At 42.4% G+C, this 19,052-nt stretch overlaps 1 protein-coding gene across 1 annotated transcript; it reads left to right on the top strand.

Annotated features, from left to right (window-relative positions):
• The first annotated feature begins 1,443 nt into the window (after positions 1-1,443).
• On the top strand, positions 1,444-18,953 carry UBXN2A (UBX domain protein 2A). Its single transcript, XM_027455309.2, has 7 exons — positions 1,444-1,547; positions 4,642-4,695; positions 6,153-6,288; positions 8,532-8,641; positions 10,204-10,344; positions 14,933-15,097; positions 17,384-18,953. Exons 2-7 carry the CDS (start codon positions 4,655-4,657, stop codon positions 17,664-17,666), a joined length of 876 nt encoding a protein of 291 aa, XP_027311110.1. The 5' UTR covers positions 1,444-1,547; positions 4,642-4,654; the 3' UTR covers positions 17,667-18,953.
• The last annotated feature ends 99 nt before the right edge of the window (positions 18,954-19,052 follow it).

Below are 19,052 nucleotides of genomic sequence, written 5' to 3' on the forward strand. Positions count from 1 at the left end.
ATATTTTTTTATACTATAAAAAAATAGAATCAAGCGGTAGCACTTGTACCTCCTATCAACAAGTACCTCCTATCCAACAATTTCAAAGCTACTTAAAACATTAAATACCATCAGGGAGAAGAATCTCAGAAATCTGTATTTTGAAATAAGAGACTCCATGTACTTTATACCAAAAGGCTAATTTCTTTACTATTTTCCCTGAAGATTTGTAGGCAGGAGCCACAGCTAGATTTCATCCAGCTAAAATTTAATCCAAACTGCCTTCAAAGGGTTTAGTGTAATGTCATGTACAACATTACAAAGAGGAATAAGCTAGAACTGTCAAGGGTCAGATTTTCCTTCTTTTACTCACCTTCACTGACTCTGAAATTAAACGTCTTATTTCAATCATATTCTTGAAAAACACAATTTTAGTTGTTAGAATTAAAGGATTGCAGAAACATAAAGAAACCCTTCTGTGAAGTATTATTACCTTTGCTTTTAGAATGATTATTGATCGCGCTTGGTAATTCGCAGCGGATTTCATATTAATTACTGCGCATTAGTTAGTCGTGGCCGTCCAATTCAGGTTAATTCCAAATGGTTTACAGCACATCCCTGATTAGCGAAGGCAAAAAAAGAACTTATTAAAAAGCAGGCAGGCACATGCTGCTGCTGCTTTCCCTCGGCTCTGCCCGTGTTTGCTTTGGATAGCTCCTAGCAGCACCAGGCGTTGCGTCAAGCCGCAGCGGGGTGTGAAGGCAGTGGGCGCCTCTGGAGACCCGCAGGTCCCTCTGGAGACCCACAGGCTCCTCTGGAGGCCATTCCCTGTCCTCCTTTTGCCCAGGGAGGTGGTGGAGTCACCGTCCCTGGGGGTGTTTAAGGCGAGGTTGGACGTGGTGCTTAGGACATGGTGTAGTGGGTGATAGTGGTGGTTGGACCAGATGGTCTTGGAGGGCTTTTCCAACCCTTATGATCCTGATTCTGTGATTCCTGCGGGCACTTTGGGATCTCTGCCTTCCAGCCAGCTCCCTGCTCCCTCCGACTTGATGCAAAGCCTCAGCAGAGCCGGTAGCTCCATGCTCGCCCTTCCTCAGCCCCTCTAGCAGAACAAGGTGTCCGCACTCAACGCGCAGCCAAAAGACGGAGACATCTCCGGGCTGTGAGGTGCGGGCATCACTTGATCACCCCGTCTCCCCTCCTATGGGCTCCCTCAGGGTCACCTCCCCGTCCCCCCCAGCTGCAAAACCCCTCTTTTGTCCTCAGCACAGGCAGGAGGAGGAAAACACCCCGAGCAGCGAGGCACTGGGAGACACCAACAAGCACTCCACCCCCTTAAAGACCACCACCAGCTCCCTGAGGGAGCCTATCGCGACAGCGGGTCTCTAACCCCCCCCCTAACGACATCTCCACCCCCCCCCCCCAACCCCCACCCCGCCGCGACATGGCGGCCGCGGCCCCTCCCTTCGCCTTGAGGGGGGCGGGACCGCGCGCCCCTCCCCGCTCTAATGGCGGCGGCCGCGGCGCAGGCGCGGTAGGAGCGCGGGGCGCTGGCGGGGCGGCTGAGGGTGAGTGGCGAAGGGGGTCCCGCTGAGCTCGGCTGCTCCCTCGGGGCTCAACGAGGGGGCTCCGGCTTCGTTTTGGGGCTTGTACTGCTCTCCTGGGTGCTCTTGGTGCTGGTCCCGGCGGGTTGGGTTTAGCCAGGGAGTTTTTTCGACGCTTTACTGTGTCGCCGTCCCGGGCTAAAGCTGCCCGCTGGGGAGCGGGGTGGGCTGGGGGGCTTCAAGGGGAGCCTCCCCGTGTGGGCTGGGGGGGTTTGGGCTTGTGCTTGGACAGGGGACTTCAGGTGGAGCCGTCCCGATGGGAACTGGGGGGGGGTGGGGTTGTTTTTGGCTGGGGTGCTTCAGGGGAGGTCACCCCTGTGGGGACCTGTTTTTTTTCTTTTTTTTCGGATTTTCTCCTCAAAACTATGTTCCTAGCATCTGGTTGGGGTGAAAGCCTTTATGCTGTGGTTTTTACCTGAAGGTACAAGTTGTGTTCAGGCTGTTATATATAGTGTGTGTCTTCTTTTTCCGTCTGCTTGCTGCTTATAGTCCCTTTTCTCGGGGTTGCGTTTTGACTTTGCGGGTGCTGCAGCCATAGGTAGGGCTCTGTGCCCTCAACAGCTTTTGGCTTGGGAAGTTTAATTTCTGTAAAAGTTTGTCATTAAGCCTTCCTTGGGTGTATGTGCTTCCTTTCATCGGAGGATGACGGGGCCGTACGTGCTTCCTTTCATGCTTCTGCCCTTCACAGCACAGCTCAGAAGTGGCGTCGGGTCATTTTTCCTGCCTTGCAGTTCCTGGTTGTATCAGGTTGAAAATAGTGAACTCGGAAATATCTGCCAAGATGAGTAGGTCAGCACATACGTAGGGGAGAGCTGCTGGCTTCAAAGAGCCGGTAGGCAGAGGTCACGCTTTGGTAGGGGGCCTGTCCCCTCCACAGCCCCTCAGGGGGACAGGGCTTGGTGGCTGGAGGAGCTGACCCGCACCAGGAAAGGCCAGGTAGCAAATAAAGTGTGTTGGGGTGCTGGAAGCTTCAATCTCCCCCTTAATTTCACTTAATTTCCACAGCTGGAAGTTCAGCTCAGTTTTGTCACAGGCGCAGAGCACGAACCGAAACTCCCAAGGTTTCAAGCGGCATCCAGGCACGTCTGACCGGCGCTGTTTGTGCTCGTCTTGCTGAGCTGAACTGCTCGTGCTATGGCATTCGTCCGATCGCTGTCTCCTAATGGCTCTTGGGTCATAAACATCAATATGCTGCATGGACTCATTTCTTTACCATGGTGTTTTAGCGCAGACGCTCCTTCTGAATATAATTGCGGTTGTACTTTAGAAGGAGCGGTGACTTTCACAGTTGACCGGTTCTGAATAGTGCTCGTGCGTGTTGGAGGCCAGCCTGATGGAGCAAAAGAATTAATTTGGAAAGCTGTTTCATTGTGGCTGTCTCTTAACAGCTCTGGTGACAAGTCACAGAGAAATCAACAAACGCAGATGGCTAGAGGTGGCTCTTGCTGCTTTGGGGAATAGACTGCTGCACAGTGAAACATAGGAAGGTGCACGTTAAAATAAGTATTTTTTGCCTTAAATCTGTGTTCACAAGTATGTTAAAACTTGAGAGAAGTTTAGAAAAAATACTTCTAAGAACTTTTAAATTCATTTTACTTGTTACTGAAAGCTCATTTTTTCCGAGCTCAGGTGCAAAGTTCCAAGTGCAGTGATCAGATATGCTTACAAGGTCATAATGCGCCGGCACAGGCTTGCCTGAGTATAATTTTCTGGCAGAATACTTGTTTAAAAAAACAAAACCAAGCCTGTACCACATCTTGTGTGACATGTCTAAGATACGCTAAGCATAGTGTTTTGATTTAATGCCTAGCAGAGCCAGTTCAATTGAAGGCTGCCTAAACTTTAAAACCTGTTGTAGTCATAGAGACAATCTTCGTGGTTCTGTTTTTTTTGAAGGCTCATATACATTTCTACAGAAAGCATAGAAACAAGGGTTTAACTTTTGAGATGAAAGACTACTGATAGCAGCACTCTGAGGAACATGAACTAGTACTGAACTGAACGCTTACGCTTCTTTTTTTAGCATTACAGTGAATGCTGTTTCCCCTTTTACGTCATCCATTAAATTAGATAGCAGGACCATTTTAAAACTTGAAGTCTTGCTGTGCTTATCCTTCTTTTTTTTTTTTTTTTTTTTCCAGGACTGCATTGGCTGTCCCTGCTTAGTTTGAGGCTAATATCCATGTACACTATGTTAACTTAGTCCCAAATCTGCCAGAGCAGACTATCATTTCTGTAACCTGTGCCCGAGTATTCAGGAATAACTCCTTAAACAGCTGCAATTTTAAAATTTATGTTCTTCAGTGGGCTTGTCTAATTTTAGGGTGTTTTTTGGGTATTTAGCTTTTTGTTACTTTCTGTAACTTTTTTTTTTTTTGGAGAGCTCAGAAGTGAGCATAACAAGATAGGTATGGCATTCTTCCTTTCTTTTGAGTCAACAAACCAATCCTGTAATATGTTTAGTACACATAAACACAGGATTTTCTTCTCATCTACAATTCAGCTGGGAAATAATAATTCACAGTATGCAGTTTCCTGAATGCTGCACCAGTAAGTTGAGGTGTAGTAGGGAGAGAGAAAGTGAACCTGACAAATCCTGCTCTATTGGGTGATGCACAGCAGTGAAGTGAAGGTCATTGGAATGCCTGCAGTGGCGGTGCAGTTTGTCTGCAGCTGTCTCGCAGTGTTGCCAGAAATCAGGGGATTTAAAATCCTGTCCATCAGAGCAGGAATGTGATCTTTTTCCTCACCTAGCATGAACATGTATTTGCAATTCCCGTGATTGTTGCGGAATTTATTTTGTACTTTATGAGAAAGAATCTTCCTTTCAAATGCCTGAAAGTGATGCTTGGTTCATTGTGATCAAATTGGAAACTGGGGGAAACAAAGAACCATCTGGAGACTTGGGGGCCGGGGTGGGGAGGTTCTGCTTTCTGGTAAATTTACTGTCAACACAGGCAGAACTAGAAAGTGTATTGCAGTTTCAGAAGTAGGCAAGAATGCTAGGCACTTTGTCTATTTTGTGTGTTTTTTTTAATGATCTTCTTTTTGTATGTAGGGGAAGCACCAGAATGAAAGACATGGACAATATCAAAACTGTGAAGGAAGAATGGTAGGTGCTAGTGTCCAATCTTTCTCCCCTCCATGCCCCCCAGTTTTCCTTTTCCTTTTCCATTACTGTTTGTGTGTCCTGTCATGACTTCTTAAACTTTTTTGTTAAAATTTTGGAATTTATTTTTTTTCCTGTATCCAGCTGCTCCATATACACTAAAGTTTCAAGAGAAAGACAGATTTTTTTTGCTTAAAGACTTATCACGTACCTGGAGTATTTCCTTGATGCAAGAAACTGCATAAATATTTTACTTAAAATAGAAAGGCAGGCTTACAGATTGCTAACTCACTGTGCGCTTCTACGTTTAATATGGAGGTGTTTGGCTTTCCATTTATATTTCTGAGGTAAAGCATCGTTAATGCGTAGGTTAATGCTCCAAGTTTCTTTTGTTCTGTTAGAAAACTAAAATGGGTACACCATGCTTTCTGAATCACTTTCTTAGTGTCACTGAGTTTTTCTTTTACTTAAGTATGCTAATCCTTAGGGATTCTTAATGTTGCATAGATGCACTGCAAACAGTAATTCCTTTTTATGCATATGTGCCTGGTTACCATTCAAGTAAGCATTGCTCTTCTTGAATTTAATGTAGAGTTTTACATAAAACTGGCTGTTTTTTAAAAGCTAGATTTTTTTCCTGAATCGCTTAAAATAGATTTTCCTGAATCTCTAATAGGAGTAACTCCTGCAATGTTTTCCAAAACCTGCATAATCCTCTTAACTATGCAGAGAACCTAAACTGCAAGATAATCGTTTGTTCAGGTTGCATATATCTGCATTTTTTGGTGAAAATCTTAACAGAGAAACAGCTGTCGCATTTACAATGGCCTATAAAAAGATGTGGTTGATGCATTTTTTTTTAAGACTCTGGCAGTCTCTGAGGTGTAGAAATCTTCTGTTGTATTTCTCCAGTGTGCTCAAGTGGGGTTGAGTCACTTAACTCTCCAGTTTCTTTAATGTACTTTCAAGGACAATAACGGTAGGTCTGTGGTGCTGGGGGTGGGCGGGTTCAAGTTGGGGCAGAGCACTAAATGCTAGGGCAGTTTTGCTTTATGTGGTTTTTAAAACTTAGGGGAAAGGAAGTCACTGAAGCCTGTATTATAGAAAAGCTCTGAGGAGGATCTTTTGTTGGTGTATGGTGGTCTGAATTAGAGGTACAGGTTGTTGAACTTGCATTCCTTGCTCTTATACCAAGTTTAGAAGCTTCTGCATAGATGAGTTCACCTTCTTCTACTGTCGTGCTTTAATTTGTGTTTCTGAAGTACAAATAAAAGCAGCTAAAGATTTGTAAGCTGTAAAATGTCCCAATACAAAGCTGACCTGATCATTTGTAACAACAAAGTAAGTTGGGTACAGGGGAGTGTGCCTTTTGGTACTGAACTTCCAGGGTAACTGCTTGTCAGCTTATGTGAACATCATCTTACGTGAGTATCACTTTCATGTATGTCTTTGTTCTGCAGGATGTGTAAGTCAAGAACTGATGATCAGATTTTGAATGGTACAGAACAAAACCGAGACTATTTTGTAGATAACCTTTTTGAAGAAGCTCAGAAGATTGGTGCAATATGTATGTCCCCTACTACAGTCAAGAACCAGGTAGGTGTTGAATTGAAAATACTCATGTCTAGCATAACAGCATTCCGGGAGTAGTCTGGTAAATGAATGCAGGAGGTTCAACGGTCTCATCCAGTACACCTGTAGATAAATCCCCACAATCACAGAATGGCTGAGGTTGGAAGAGACCTTAGAAGGTCATCTAGTCCAACCCTCCTACTGAGCAGGATCACCTAGAGCACGTTGCATAGGATGGCATCCAGGTGGGTTTTGAGTATCTCCAGAGGAGGAGATGCCACAACTCTGGGCAACCTGTTCCAGTGCTCTGTCACCCTCACAGTAAAGAAATGTCAGTTCATATTCAGCTGGAATCTCCTGTACTTCTGTTTGTGCCCACTGCCTCTCATCCTGTCTCTGGGCACAACTGTAAAGAGACCGATTCCATCCTCTTGACACCCTCCCCTCAGATATTTATACACATTGATGAAGTCTCAGTCCTCTCTTTTCCAGGCTAAACAGGCACAGCTCTCTCAGCCTGTCCTTGTACGACAGGAGCTCCAGGTCTCTAACCATCTTCATAGCCCTCCTCTGAACTCTCACCAGTAGCTCCGTGTCCCTCTTGTACTAGGGAGCCCAGTCAGACAGCAGTTGGACCAATCTCCCATCTCTGATTCAACCAGGGCTATGCTTCTGTGCTTTTAATACTTACAAAAAACACTGTAAAATCATTTTGTTCTAGGACTTGTACTGGCAAAGGCTAATGCACTTTATCAGTCGAGAGAGAGCTGGTTATTAGTTGCAAGGAGTGACAACTATTTTATGGGAAGCTTTTAAAGACATGCAGCCCTCTTCTGAAGAGACATAGCCCAGATTGTTTTTACTTGCTCTCTTTTGTATAGTTGTGGTGATAGTGGGATATTTAGTATGGATTTTTATGTCAGTGGTTCTGTCCTTTTCTTATTTTCCTGTTGTTCCCAAGTGATTGGGAAGGGGCTGGAGAAAAGCCCATGAAGAATAAAAATGTCAGAGAGAAACTTTGAATGTAGTTTATAGTAACATCCACTCCTAGAGCAGAAAAGGAATGTGGGGGCAACGCTGTAACCTGCAGTTCTGCAACTGTTCTTGTACTTGTGTCAATGTCTAAATGAGAACTTGATGTGTCATAATTAGTCACTGATAAGCTTGCTTACTGGTTCATTGTGGAAGGACCTTCTCACAATGAAAACCCCTTCCATATACACTAGTGCCATGAGACACAAGACTTTTTTTAAAGAAATTAGACCTTGCTGAGTGTAATGTACCTTTCTGACAGATTACCAAAAATGAAAGAATTTTATTCAGTGGCTTGCGTGTAGTGTGTATTGATGTAGCAATCGTGCTCTGACACATCAAACTGCAAAAAGGCAGGGGGGAAAAAAAATGTCAGGTACCACCAAGCCAAGTACAAACTAATTTCTGGCTGAGGTGAATTCTGCATTTGTATTTGTTTCATATAACTCACATGGCCAAGTATCTGTCAAGATAACATTATTTCAGGAATCTGACCTGGATGAATGAATGCTTCTTTAAATGATGTAATGTGTATAAAAGAAAAATTCAATTCAAGATCTAGCCATATTAAAGTTGACGCGACTTCTGAGGACAGTTTGAAGGCCACAAATTCAAGGAGTGGATGTTCTCTGCTACAATTATTTAATTACTGGGAATATATTTTCTTCATTCCCCTAACACCAAGTTCTTGAATATACCCAGGACTAAACAAATGCTTCTGATCCTTGTTGCTGCATTTTCTGTGCAAAAGGCTTCTGCATGCACTCCCTCAATGCCCTGCCTACAGAAAGTTCTTCTGAATGAACAGAACAAGGCTGTACCCTAACAGATCCCTGCTGCACTATTCTAGTGGTGGGTGTTTCAACACCAGGCACGTGTGATCTCAAGTTAGAGCTCTTGAAGAGTTGCAGCTGCCTGGGATCTTCCAGCTCTTTTTTCTTTTTCTTTTCTTTTTTTTTTTACTGTTGAATAGGGGTGTTCTTGACCTAAGAATGCATAATGATTGTGGGGGGAGGTTTATTTCTAACCCTGACCGACAGAAGATACTTAGAAATGTCGCTTACCCCTTGCAGTCACTCTGGCTGTTGGCGTGGGGCCAAAACAGATTACAGGGAGCCTTCCCTCCGTATTTTTAGTCCATGACCTGGATAGTTTAAAATCATAGGATACTGATGGTATGTCGAGCTGGTTTCACTTACTTCAGCGTTAAAGTGAGAATTGTTCTTACTCCCCAGGTTGATGTAATCATTAAACTTTGGAAAAACGGGTTTACGGTAAACGACGGTGAACTTAGGAGCTACGCTGATGTTGCAAGCCAACAGTTCTTGGACTCTGTTAAAAAGGGGTGAGTGGGTTTTGTGTTCTTAATCAGCCCGAGTTAACGTGCTTTGGTTAGCAGCTTGCTCATACTTTACATTTTTGGCATTGCTGCACTGCAGTAGCCCTGTAGGAGTACAGCTGGCTGCCTGTCCCATTTCCTGGGCTGATGGTTTCTAACATCCACAGGTCTAATATAGCTTTCAGTCGCAGTAGTCGTACAGTTGCTGATAGAATAGATAAAAGTAAGTGTTGGTAGGAAGCACAGCAGGTGCAGAATGAAATAAAGAGTAAGTCATTGTGCCCAGTAATAGCTACTGCTCAAATAGTACTTTGACTAACAAATTCAGCATGTAGAAGTGGCTGAGCATTTCTGGTTTTATGGTCTTTGTTTTCCTTTTATTGATGAAAAGCCTTTTTGGTGGGCACAGTTACTGCATGTAGCACTGAAAAGCTTTGATCAGCCTTAAATTGCAGTCATCTTTTCCCAGTACGAATTTGCTGTTTCAGTCACTTGTGTGTATAGAGTGATCTCACTTTTATCCCACTACTGAAATTGAGCATGCTATCATGATTTCTGCCAGTGTTTGATGCAGTATTGCATTAAAATAGCATACTGAACGTAGGAACCAGTATGATTTCAGGCTTTAATTTGTAGTCCACTTCTTCACCCTGTACAAATGCAGAGAAGAAAATAATATAGAGGATACAATTTAATAACCCCTTTTCACATATGTGAAACAAGTTACTGTATTTTCAGTCATTTCTGAACTTTACTTGCCTATCAAAAATATTTATTTTACTCTTCACTGTTTCTTCATGGATGTCACTTGTATTGGTTGTAATGCCAATTAACTGCGTTGTTTAAAGCCTTTTACTTATTTGTGTGCATGAATCAAAAGTTTGCTACCTCCCTTTCTCCGTTTGCTTGTAGAGATGCTAAGTAATTACAAGATGGCTCCTGCATAATTGTTGGTGGTAGGGTAGCACTCGGTACAGCCTGCATGCCAGCTGAGCACCGCCGCCAAGAAACGTGGTGTCTGCCTCAGAGCTCCTAGACAAAGGAGTTGTTGTGTTGTGTTCTGCTCGATGCAAATAAAGCATCGTCAAGGTGATGGTATCACACTGAGGAGCATAACTGTTAGGGATCTAACTTTTAAAAGCTGGGTTTCTCGTTCATCTGTAATTAAACACGTTTCTAACCTCAGTCTTTCTTTTTAAAAGCTGATTGTGTTTTTTTCTTTTGTTTTTTTACTATGGGTATAAAAAAAAATTGAACCTACTACAGCAATATATGGTAACACTAAACCTTCTACATGTCATGTGCTTTGGAGTGGCAACTGCTGAGTAAACATGAACATCATTCAGTGACTTGGCATGATGTCTCTTCTTACTGTTCAATTTCTAATTAATTTGCAGTTCAGGAACTTGGAGTTGTTTACATGTCATGCACTTCCCATAACTCATAGTAAATTATTTAAAAAAATCACGATCCTTATAAGAATAAACACAGAAACCAGTATTAATGATTAATGTGTTTTACATCCTGTAAAACAGTTCAGTAATTCTTTGACATCTTTTTTTCTTAAGGGAACTGCCTTTCGAGCTACGAAAAGTTTTTGAGAAGGAGGAGGTTGACGTGAAGGTGGAAGATAAAAAAGATGAGGTGTATTTGTCATCAAAAAAGCCAGTGTTTCATCCCTTCTCTGGACATGGTTACAGATTAGGAAGGTAAGTAGTCTGATGTGGTCTGTGGTTGAGCTGAGGGGAACTATGCTTATGTAGATACCATATAATTCAGGTTGGAAGTGACCTCTGGAGTTCCCTAAGCCAGGCTCCTGCTCCAAACAGGGTCAGTTTGGGGGACAGATGAGGTTCCTCAGGGCTTTGTCCAGCTGGGTCTTGAAATCCTGCAAGGGTGGAGGTGGTGCAGCCTGCTCCAGTGCTGGGCTGTCCTCACGGGGGATGTTTTTCCTTATTCCCAGCCTGAACTCATCTTGTTTCAATTTGCGTCCACCATGAAGAGCCTGTATAGGGGATTATCAGCTTCCATAATCTACTGGCTGGGTTCCCATTAGCACAGGATTTTGGTGTCTGTCTTTGCCTCCTCAAATAACCGTTTCCAGCTGAAAGGCTGTCACTCTTCTATCCTGTGAGTTAAAAGGAAAGTTGTACCATTAAAGCTGTACGTACAGTAATTTGTGTGAGAAGAGGGGAATGTGAGTGTTCAAAGGGAGCTGGAGAAGTAAGATGATTTTGCATTCTTTTCAAGTTCTTTCAAACTTCTTTCAAGTTCTTCAAAGTATTTAACTTTGAATTTATTGCAGTTACTCTAGTATATTACATTGATTATCTTTTTTTATTCTCTGCCTTTGGGGGTGGAGAGGGTCAGCTTCTAATAACAACGGAACTGGACTTGATTTATAAGTGTATAGCAATGTATTTTTGGCAATCTGTTGTAGAGGAGTAAGCCAGGAGTTTACCTGTGTCAATCCCTGTGACTTCTGCTTTCTTGTGCCCCATCATCCGTTTCACACAGCCCTGTCACGTAAGACTTAGGGGCATATAAACGCAAGCTTCAGCCTAGCAAGGACAGCATAGTGACAAGGAGCCTACAGAAAACCTTCAGAGGTGGGACTGCTTAGTTACCTGCCCACTGGGGTTAGCAGATGGTGCTGAAGCCTTAAGTGAACAGCTCTGTTTTTGTGGAAGGGGCTTGGTGCTGAGGGAAAGCATGACCCCAGTACAAAGGGATGAGGCAGGGGAGAAGGTGATAATGTGCAGAGTAAGAGACTGATACAGAAAAGGGTGAGAGGTTCCGGGCTGTCTTAGAGGAGTGAGCATCTTTTATCAGTTTCTCCTGTTCTGGTAGTGCAGCCTATTCATCTGCAACATGCTTGGGTAGGCACAGTCAATAGGGAAAAAACTCCCTCGAGAGGTGCCTGAGATGCTGCAAGTCTTCCTTCTGGTTGCGCTGCAGTCCTGACCAAACAAAGGTTGAGAACTTAATCGTGTTTCATCTACAAGCAGGTGTGTAGATAGCTAAAGCCTAAAGACCCTCGGTGTGCTGGGTTTCTGCTGCTCACCAGGGCTAACTGGCAGGTTGCTTGTCGTGCTCTGTCATGCCTACAGCAAGTAATGATCTGGCTTCCCAGCGGGCGAGTTAGGCTCTGCAAACATGCTATTCTGTGGATTTCGGCTGACTGGTTTTGTACACGGAGACATCCTACAACTTGCTCAGCAATTTTCTTTATGAACTGGATAAAATGCCTTATTTTATTTTTATTTTTCCCCCTCCCTTCTGTTTTCGGTCTATTCAGTGCTACGGTATGAGAGCCTTTTCTTTCAAGGCTATTAAATATTTTGCTGATGTTGGGAACACGAGCCATAAGTGCTCCATAAACTGCTGCTCGCTGCCTGATGTTAATAAATGTCCATTACATGCAAGTGCTCCTCCTTCAGCAGAAGAGCTTTGTGGGGAAATAGTAATGGTGTCTGAGACCTATAGCAGGTTTGGAGCTATGGAACTCCCTTCCCACAGCTGCATTTGTGTGCTTAATCAGAAACGAGAGAGACAAATGGCTGAATGGCTTACTTACCTTGTGACCTGCTTATCAATTAAACATTTTGTAACAGTCTCTATAGATTTCCTGCCATTGTTCCCAGATGGGTGAATTATGTGAGTGAATCTTGGAGTCCCAATAGGAATTGTTCTGCTGACCAGCTCATTTAAATTTGTTTGAGGGGAAAAATAGATGGACTAGAACTGATTTTTTAATTCTATTTTAAATGTAGCTCAGATGAGTTTCATCTTCTCCGTTTATGTTGTATGGGGGGAAAAATGAGACTTAAGGTTTTCCATGAAAAAAGTTAGGACTCTACGTAGGTAATGGGTATATTCAGCTTTCTATAGCCCTGCTCAGCTGCATTTAGTAGTTCGACTAAACCAGGATTTGCAACCACACTCTTCTGAACAATGCATTCTAAAGACTGCCTTAGAAGCATGCTAGTCAAGCTGACTGAAATCTCTTCCAGCAAAATAGAGTTGCTCTATAACCTTATTAAGTTAAAATATTGTTCATGGAGCTTTGTAACTGTTAGTCTGGGTAAGCACAATACTTAAATCTTAGGCTCTTGCTTTTTGGAAACTTGATTGGAGACTAATGTCTCTTTGATTCTTGGTTTACAAGATTATTAACGGAAGATGTAAAAGGAATAGGCTTTTAAAAGGGATGATGTTTGCTTTGATGCTGCATTTATGATGCTTCAGATAATAACAAGAGACTGAGGTTTTTGATTTGTGCCTTTTAGTCAAAAGTTCCCACCACTAGATGGCTTTGTGTCAGTTCCACAAGAGAAAAGTTTAGAAATACTTTTTTTTTTTTTTTTAAAAAAAAAAAGGAGATCTAACTTTCTCTTGCAGCTTAATTTAATATGTTGGTTCCGATTTCACATATACTTGCTATTAAAAGAATCATCTCCAGTGCCTACCACAAATTCCTGAGGCGTGACCGTGAGGAAAAGAGCTGGTTTGAGAATGACATCAAAACGTGTATGCATGTGAGACAGCTGTCTGAACTACAACTGGAGCTGATGGAGCTAAAAAGCAGCTCAGCCCAAGCTAACCAGACACCTGGCAGCCTCCAGCCTCTGCCTGTACTGGAGACATGTACCTCACACGTGCCTGCTCACGCTTAGGTATCTGAATCTGGAGCTGAAACCCACCGAGATCAAGTAGCTGGGGAGAGCTAATCGTTGCTGGACTTAAGTATGTCTTGGCCTTTTTTTAACCTCCACTCCAAAGATTGTTTAACGTTGCCTTGCTGGTGCTCAAGCTCTTTTCCAGCTCTGGAGGGCAGCTAGGGTTTACTGTGTATTGAGGTCAAGCATGACCAGAAGCTGGATGTGAGATAAATAAATCAGCAGGTGGTTAATCTGAAGTCACCTGGACCTGGGGAGTGCATCTTGGGATCTGGGGGTTCCTTGTTCTTGCACCCCAGCTCGTTTCTGTGTCATGCTTCCAGTTGCAGTGAAGACCTCTTATCGTTTGGGAATGAGTTGCCTTGGCTTATTCTTTTTGCAGAGTTCCTGCAGAAGAAATAAAAAGTGCCTGTGGTGGCTGATAGCCTGGAAGTTCGGGCACTTAGCTGAACAGTGTAAAAGTTCTTGAAATACTTCAGGTTGAGAAGGATTTGAGCCCAAGACTCAAACTTTAATGACTTGAATGTATCAAGTCATTAATCATCTTTTTTTTTAATGAAAAATTAGCTGTTTTTTCTGCTTTATGATTAAGCTAACACACACGAGAACATAAGGATGGGGTTTGTCTGCGAAGCAGATGCGGCGTTGTTACGAGCTGTTATTCTGTGGCCATTGGTTACTGGCTTCTCCCTCCAGAAACAATAACTGATTATTTTCTGTGCAAAGACAGCTTTTTCTGAAACCATCGTGAAACGTTCATGCAGTCAGTGACCACGGCTGAGCTCAGAAGAGATCGTAACTCCTTAAATCACTGCTATTGTTGTGCAAGCGGCCATCTGGTTATACTTACATGTGCTGAGGATGTGCCCGTTGGATCAGGCCTCACTGATGACTTAACCAGTACATGCTGAGCAAGCTTAGTCCTGACAGAAGCACTGAGCTCTAGATATTTCAGAACCACAGCTTTTGCCAATAATTTTTTTCCAAAAACCATGCACTTGGACTGAGGTCCCTGTCTTCTGTCAAGCCACTTCATGGATCTTTGCCCTTACTGTATAGTCAGCTGTTTAAAGTGTTTTAGAAACCAAAATCCAAATGTTGCATGCATCAGCCTGTGTTTCTACATCAAGTCAATTCCTCTGACGTATAAGTAATGCCTCTAAGCTGAAATAGATGACGCTGGGGTCTAAATCAAGGCTAACAGCATTGAGTTAAATTGAATTACTGTAATCACATTACACTGAAAATTAATGTTGAGTATGTAGATTTGATACTTAAGCTCCTTGCAGCTTCACCTGTGTGATTAGAGTGCAAAAAATGCATGAAGAGTCTTCATTTTCACCTCTCTTGTGTATTATTTAATGCTTTAAGTTCCTTACTGTCTTGTAAAATGTTTACCATGAACAACCTGAAATGTTGAAGTCTGTAGCATGAAGAGAAAGTATTGGTGCTTTTTTTCTAAGTTAACATGCCAGAAATCCTGTAGTTTTTATTTATTTTTAAGTCAGCAATGCAACCCTGACACGAGGCAGAAAGCTCCTGAAGCAGAGGTCTGGATGGTGGTTCAAACTTCTGGGTGTATGCACAAGGCATAACTTCCTGTGGCTTTTATTTCCAGTGCTACTCCAAGGATAGTCTCTAAAGTAAGAGAGGATCATCAAGCAGCTGGTGACAAGAGACCTCTTCCTGTAGTACCCTTAAATGACTTGGAGCCTATCACCAACATCCAGATCTGGTTAGCTGATGGGGAAAGGGTCATTCAGAAATTCAACGTTTCACACAGGTAAGACTTCTAGCACTGTCAGATGTACTTGGATCTGAATTATTTGTCCTGTGACTTTAAATATAATTTCTCTAAGTAATCTACCTCCTCAATTTGCTTAACAATGGATTGTTGTTTGGCTGTGTCTAGAATACATCCTTTTAATTTTTTTGAGCAATTGAACATTTTTTGGTGAACAAGAGGAGTGTGAGAAATGAACTGATGTTACCAGTCAGCATATAACTGAGTAAAAATGGAAATCTGCTGAGGAAACGGTAGGAGTTCTTTGTAGTTCAGTGGATGTGAAGGTGTGTGTATTGTTCATTGCTGGAGGAAACAGTTAAGTGGACTTCAGCAGCTTTTAAGATGACAAATCTCTTACAAAATGACTACATCTGGAGCAAATCACTGAGTTTAAAAAAAAAATTCTGGTTGTTGAGTGCAGACAGATGTTGAGTTTCAGAAAATCCACTTGCTTTTTTTCCAGTGTGCAAAAGGAACTGGAGGATGTGATTTTGAGCTGAGCCAGAGGAACCTCCAGGGAGAGCCAGAGTTAAGCAGGGGAAGTTATTCACCTGCATGTCTGTCCTGTCAGCATGGACAGACTAGAATGCATCCAATGTGATTAATTCCTAATTATTACAATTTCCAGCTCCCAGAGAGGCTTATAAATGGGGATAAAGTCAGAAGGTGTCAGCACAGCCTATGTATGCAGGAACTTTGAGAAAGCAGGATTAATGGCTTAACATTAAATTGCAAACTACTGTCTTTGGAGACCTTCCTTGTATTTGTAATTTGCTGCCCCAGTGCTGCGCAGTCGCATCATATGGAAAGGATATGTTGCCTGGGCTGCTCTGTGTAGCAATTTAAAGTGATCACAGGCTTTAACACAACCCAGGCTGCTGTCGAGATAAACTGTGTATGTCTTCGCAGCTGGTCAGAAGAAAAGCTCAGCAGTTGAAGGCTAATGACTCTTAATGTTTTTTCTTCTTAACTTGTACTAATTTATTACTGGTAGTGGCCTGAAGTACGAACTGAATCGTTGTGATGCCCTGCTGAAGGGTCAATTTTTGTTTTAATTATAAAACCTTTATTTGAGGGCTGGCTTAATAGCTTTGTTATCCAAGGTTTAATGGGTTTAAGTGTATTTAGGGATGTTTTGTCTTCATGGTAAATGTTGGTATGAACGTCTGTTAAGTACTTTCGTGGGGAAAAAAATCTGAGCAGGACAGCCTTGCTGATGTGATCTCTTTAGATTTTAATAATATTCAATCATATATCCATCTTGTGGTAAGGGGATATATCCTTTTACCACAACATGGATATAACTCATCTGTTCACAGGTGTCTGCCTGTAAATCTCCAACCAAAACTTAAAACTCTGTCTTAACTCCTGTACATATAAGCCTCAGTTAGTTACTATCTATATTGTAGTCCTTGACAGCGTGGTATTTGGGCATCTGTGCTGCTGAACGGCTAGAATGGCTGTTCCCTAAGCACACTTAGCACTTTCCTAGACAATATCCAGGCTTGGTTCAGAAGTTAGCCCTGATATCAGATGATTCCCAGTAGGCAGTAAACCCCATGGGCTAGACTGGACATAGGGGAGGAGAATGAGTTTAAGGATTTGCCAGGAGGAGTCTGCTAGTTGGGCTTGGGATCAGAAAATGGATGTTGTGTTTAGTTTACGGGTACAGATGTATCCTGTTATCTTCATTTACTAATTAAATTGGTCACTCCTGATTCTTGCTTGTTGCTACAAAACATCTGTCTTGATCACTTGAAAGGTTCTTCACCCCTTAACAGGCAGCTTGAATTCACTTCTGTTCCTACTTCGGTACAAGACTATATTTAGATCTAATTAACCAGTTGTCTGGACAACTTCTGCAAGTCCCTTTTCTATTACTATTATTATTATGGGTCTGCTACATGTGCCGTGCACGCGAGGCGTCCTTGTTCTAGCACTTGGCTATGGAAACCTCAGGTAAGAGCTCCACCAGCTGGTTAAGAAACAGCAGGTTTGTTTGTGGAAGTACTATCTGTGAGCTGTAGCGAAGCATTTGAGTGCCCAGAATAAGATTCTTCTTCCCTTGTGACTGCTCTCAGAACATGCAAACCTTGGTCCTTGCCTCTCAAGTGGACCAGGTGCTTCAGGATATCCCGTGTCTCTTCCTCCATTTCTGTGCCATCAGCTGTTACATCAAGTGGGTGTCTTGTTCTGTTCCTGAAGTGACTCTGTATGTGCTGTGTATATGTCTTGTATTGGGACTGGAGAGCTCTAATGCTGATTTTTTTATTTTATTCTCAGAATAAGCCACGTCAGAGACTTCATAACAAAGTATCGAGGATCAGAAGGAAGGGTTCCCTTCACACTGACTACTTCGCTGCCATTTCGAGAGCTGCGAGATGAGACGCTCACACTACAGGAAGCAAAGCTGCAAAATGCTGTTGTTGTGCAGAGACTTCAGAAAACAACTGAACCGTTCAGGCTCCTGAAAGCACCTGACAATGACTGTAAAACTGCTGCTACGTCTAATGGACAGCTCAAGAACGAGCAAAAAAGCACTATCAAAAGCACAAGATCAAATTAGCTTATAACTGGCCAAAAACTTTGCACAGGCGGAACTAGACAAAACCAAAAACGTAGTCAGCAATATCTGGATGCACTATCATCCTTCCATAGCGTGCTCTTAGAGAGCAGAATGCGTGTTGTGTTATAATCTGCTGTAACAGAAGTATTTTCAACTAAGTTTGGTCGAAGCCTGGCTATATAATGTAGCAGAGGTAACTACAACAGGGATTGTCCTTAGAATTTCTCTAGGTAGAAAGCTTTGCTCGCCTGTTCTTTAATGACTATGCTTAGGTGGAACGGTACTCTGAAACTTAATTACTACTGATAGCACCTTTTAAGGAAAAACATTATTTATTTTTGCACTTCGAACTTAAGAGAAACTGAACTGAGTGATTTTAATTGTGTAAACTGCTCCAGTTCTTTTTAGTAACATTTAGGCAACAGATGCTGCAGGGAAGCTCACCTTTGAACTCCTATGGAATTTGAAAATCTTTCAATATAGGTACCTTTTAGTATTTTATCACAACATCTACGGTGTGAATGTTCTATCAAGTCTTCACATGGTGGGTGCAGGTGTAAGAAGATAGAAATGAGGTAGTCTGGTGCATATTGCATATGAAGTGCCTCAAAGTAAGCTCTGAAGGAATCATCATAGAATCACTGAACTGTTGTTATTAATGGTTGAAGTGGTTTCTGCCTCTGTTCTCCTACGGGTTCGTATTTCTTACAGATCATGTAAACTACTACCTAGCTCACTAGGATAGAGATCCACTTTTAGCCTTGTCACAGAGAAACTTCATTTTTTCTGGAGTTTATCATACAGCTTTAGTGGCTTAGAAGGACACAGTTGTCTTTGTACTACATATCTGCCTCTGTCCTGAATTGGCCTTCTGATTGAGGCATTAACTGCACGTGGCCAAATTTCAGAGATACTTAGAACCCTTATTTGAAAACCGAGTTGTTTTTTTCTCCTATCCCTCCACCCACTTTCCATCCAAACTATATTTTGTCTCTTGTGTATTTTTCACATAAGATTTGTACCCAACAATTCTATGTTTTTCTAAAGGAGAAATCAACATAAGGACTAAATATTTGCTACTGTGTGTGTTAAGTAGCACATGGGTTTGTGAGTGGAACTAGAGCCTTTAGGTGAAGACTTATCCTGGGGCCTTCAATAAGTGCTGACTGGTTTGTATTGTCTACACAAATGGATGATTGACACTGCTGTAATTCTTTTGCATGGTTAAATGAAAGATAAGTTTGGATTTTACCATTTTTGTTTTAAATAGAAAATTATTTAATTGGAGTGACTTGAGTTCTTTCTGAAAGTCCTGTTACTTCACACTAAGGATACACTTACTTCACTCAAGGGGATGTAAAACTTTGTTTCAGCATCTCATCTAGT

The sequence above is a fragment of the Anas platyrhynchos genome, chromosome 3 (assembly GCF_047663525.1).
Source record: "Anas platyrhynchos isolate ZD024472 breed Pekin duck chromosome 3, IASCAAS_PekinDuck_T2T, whole genome shotgun sequence".
In the NCBI taxonomy this organism is placed as follows: domain Eukaryota; kingdom Metazoa; phylum Chordata; class Aves; order Anseriformes; family Anatidae; genus Anas; species Anas platyrhynchos.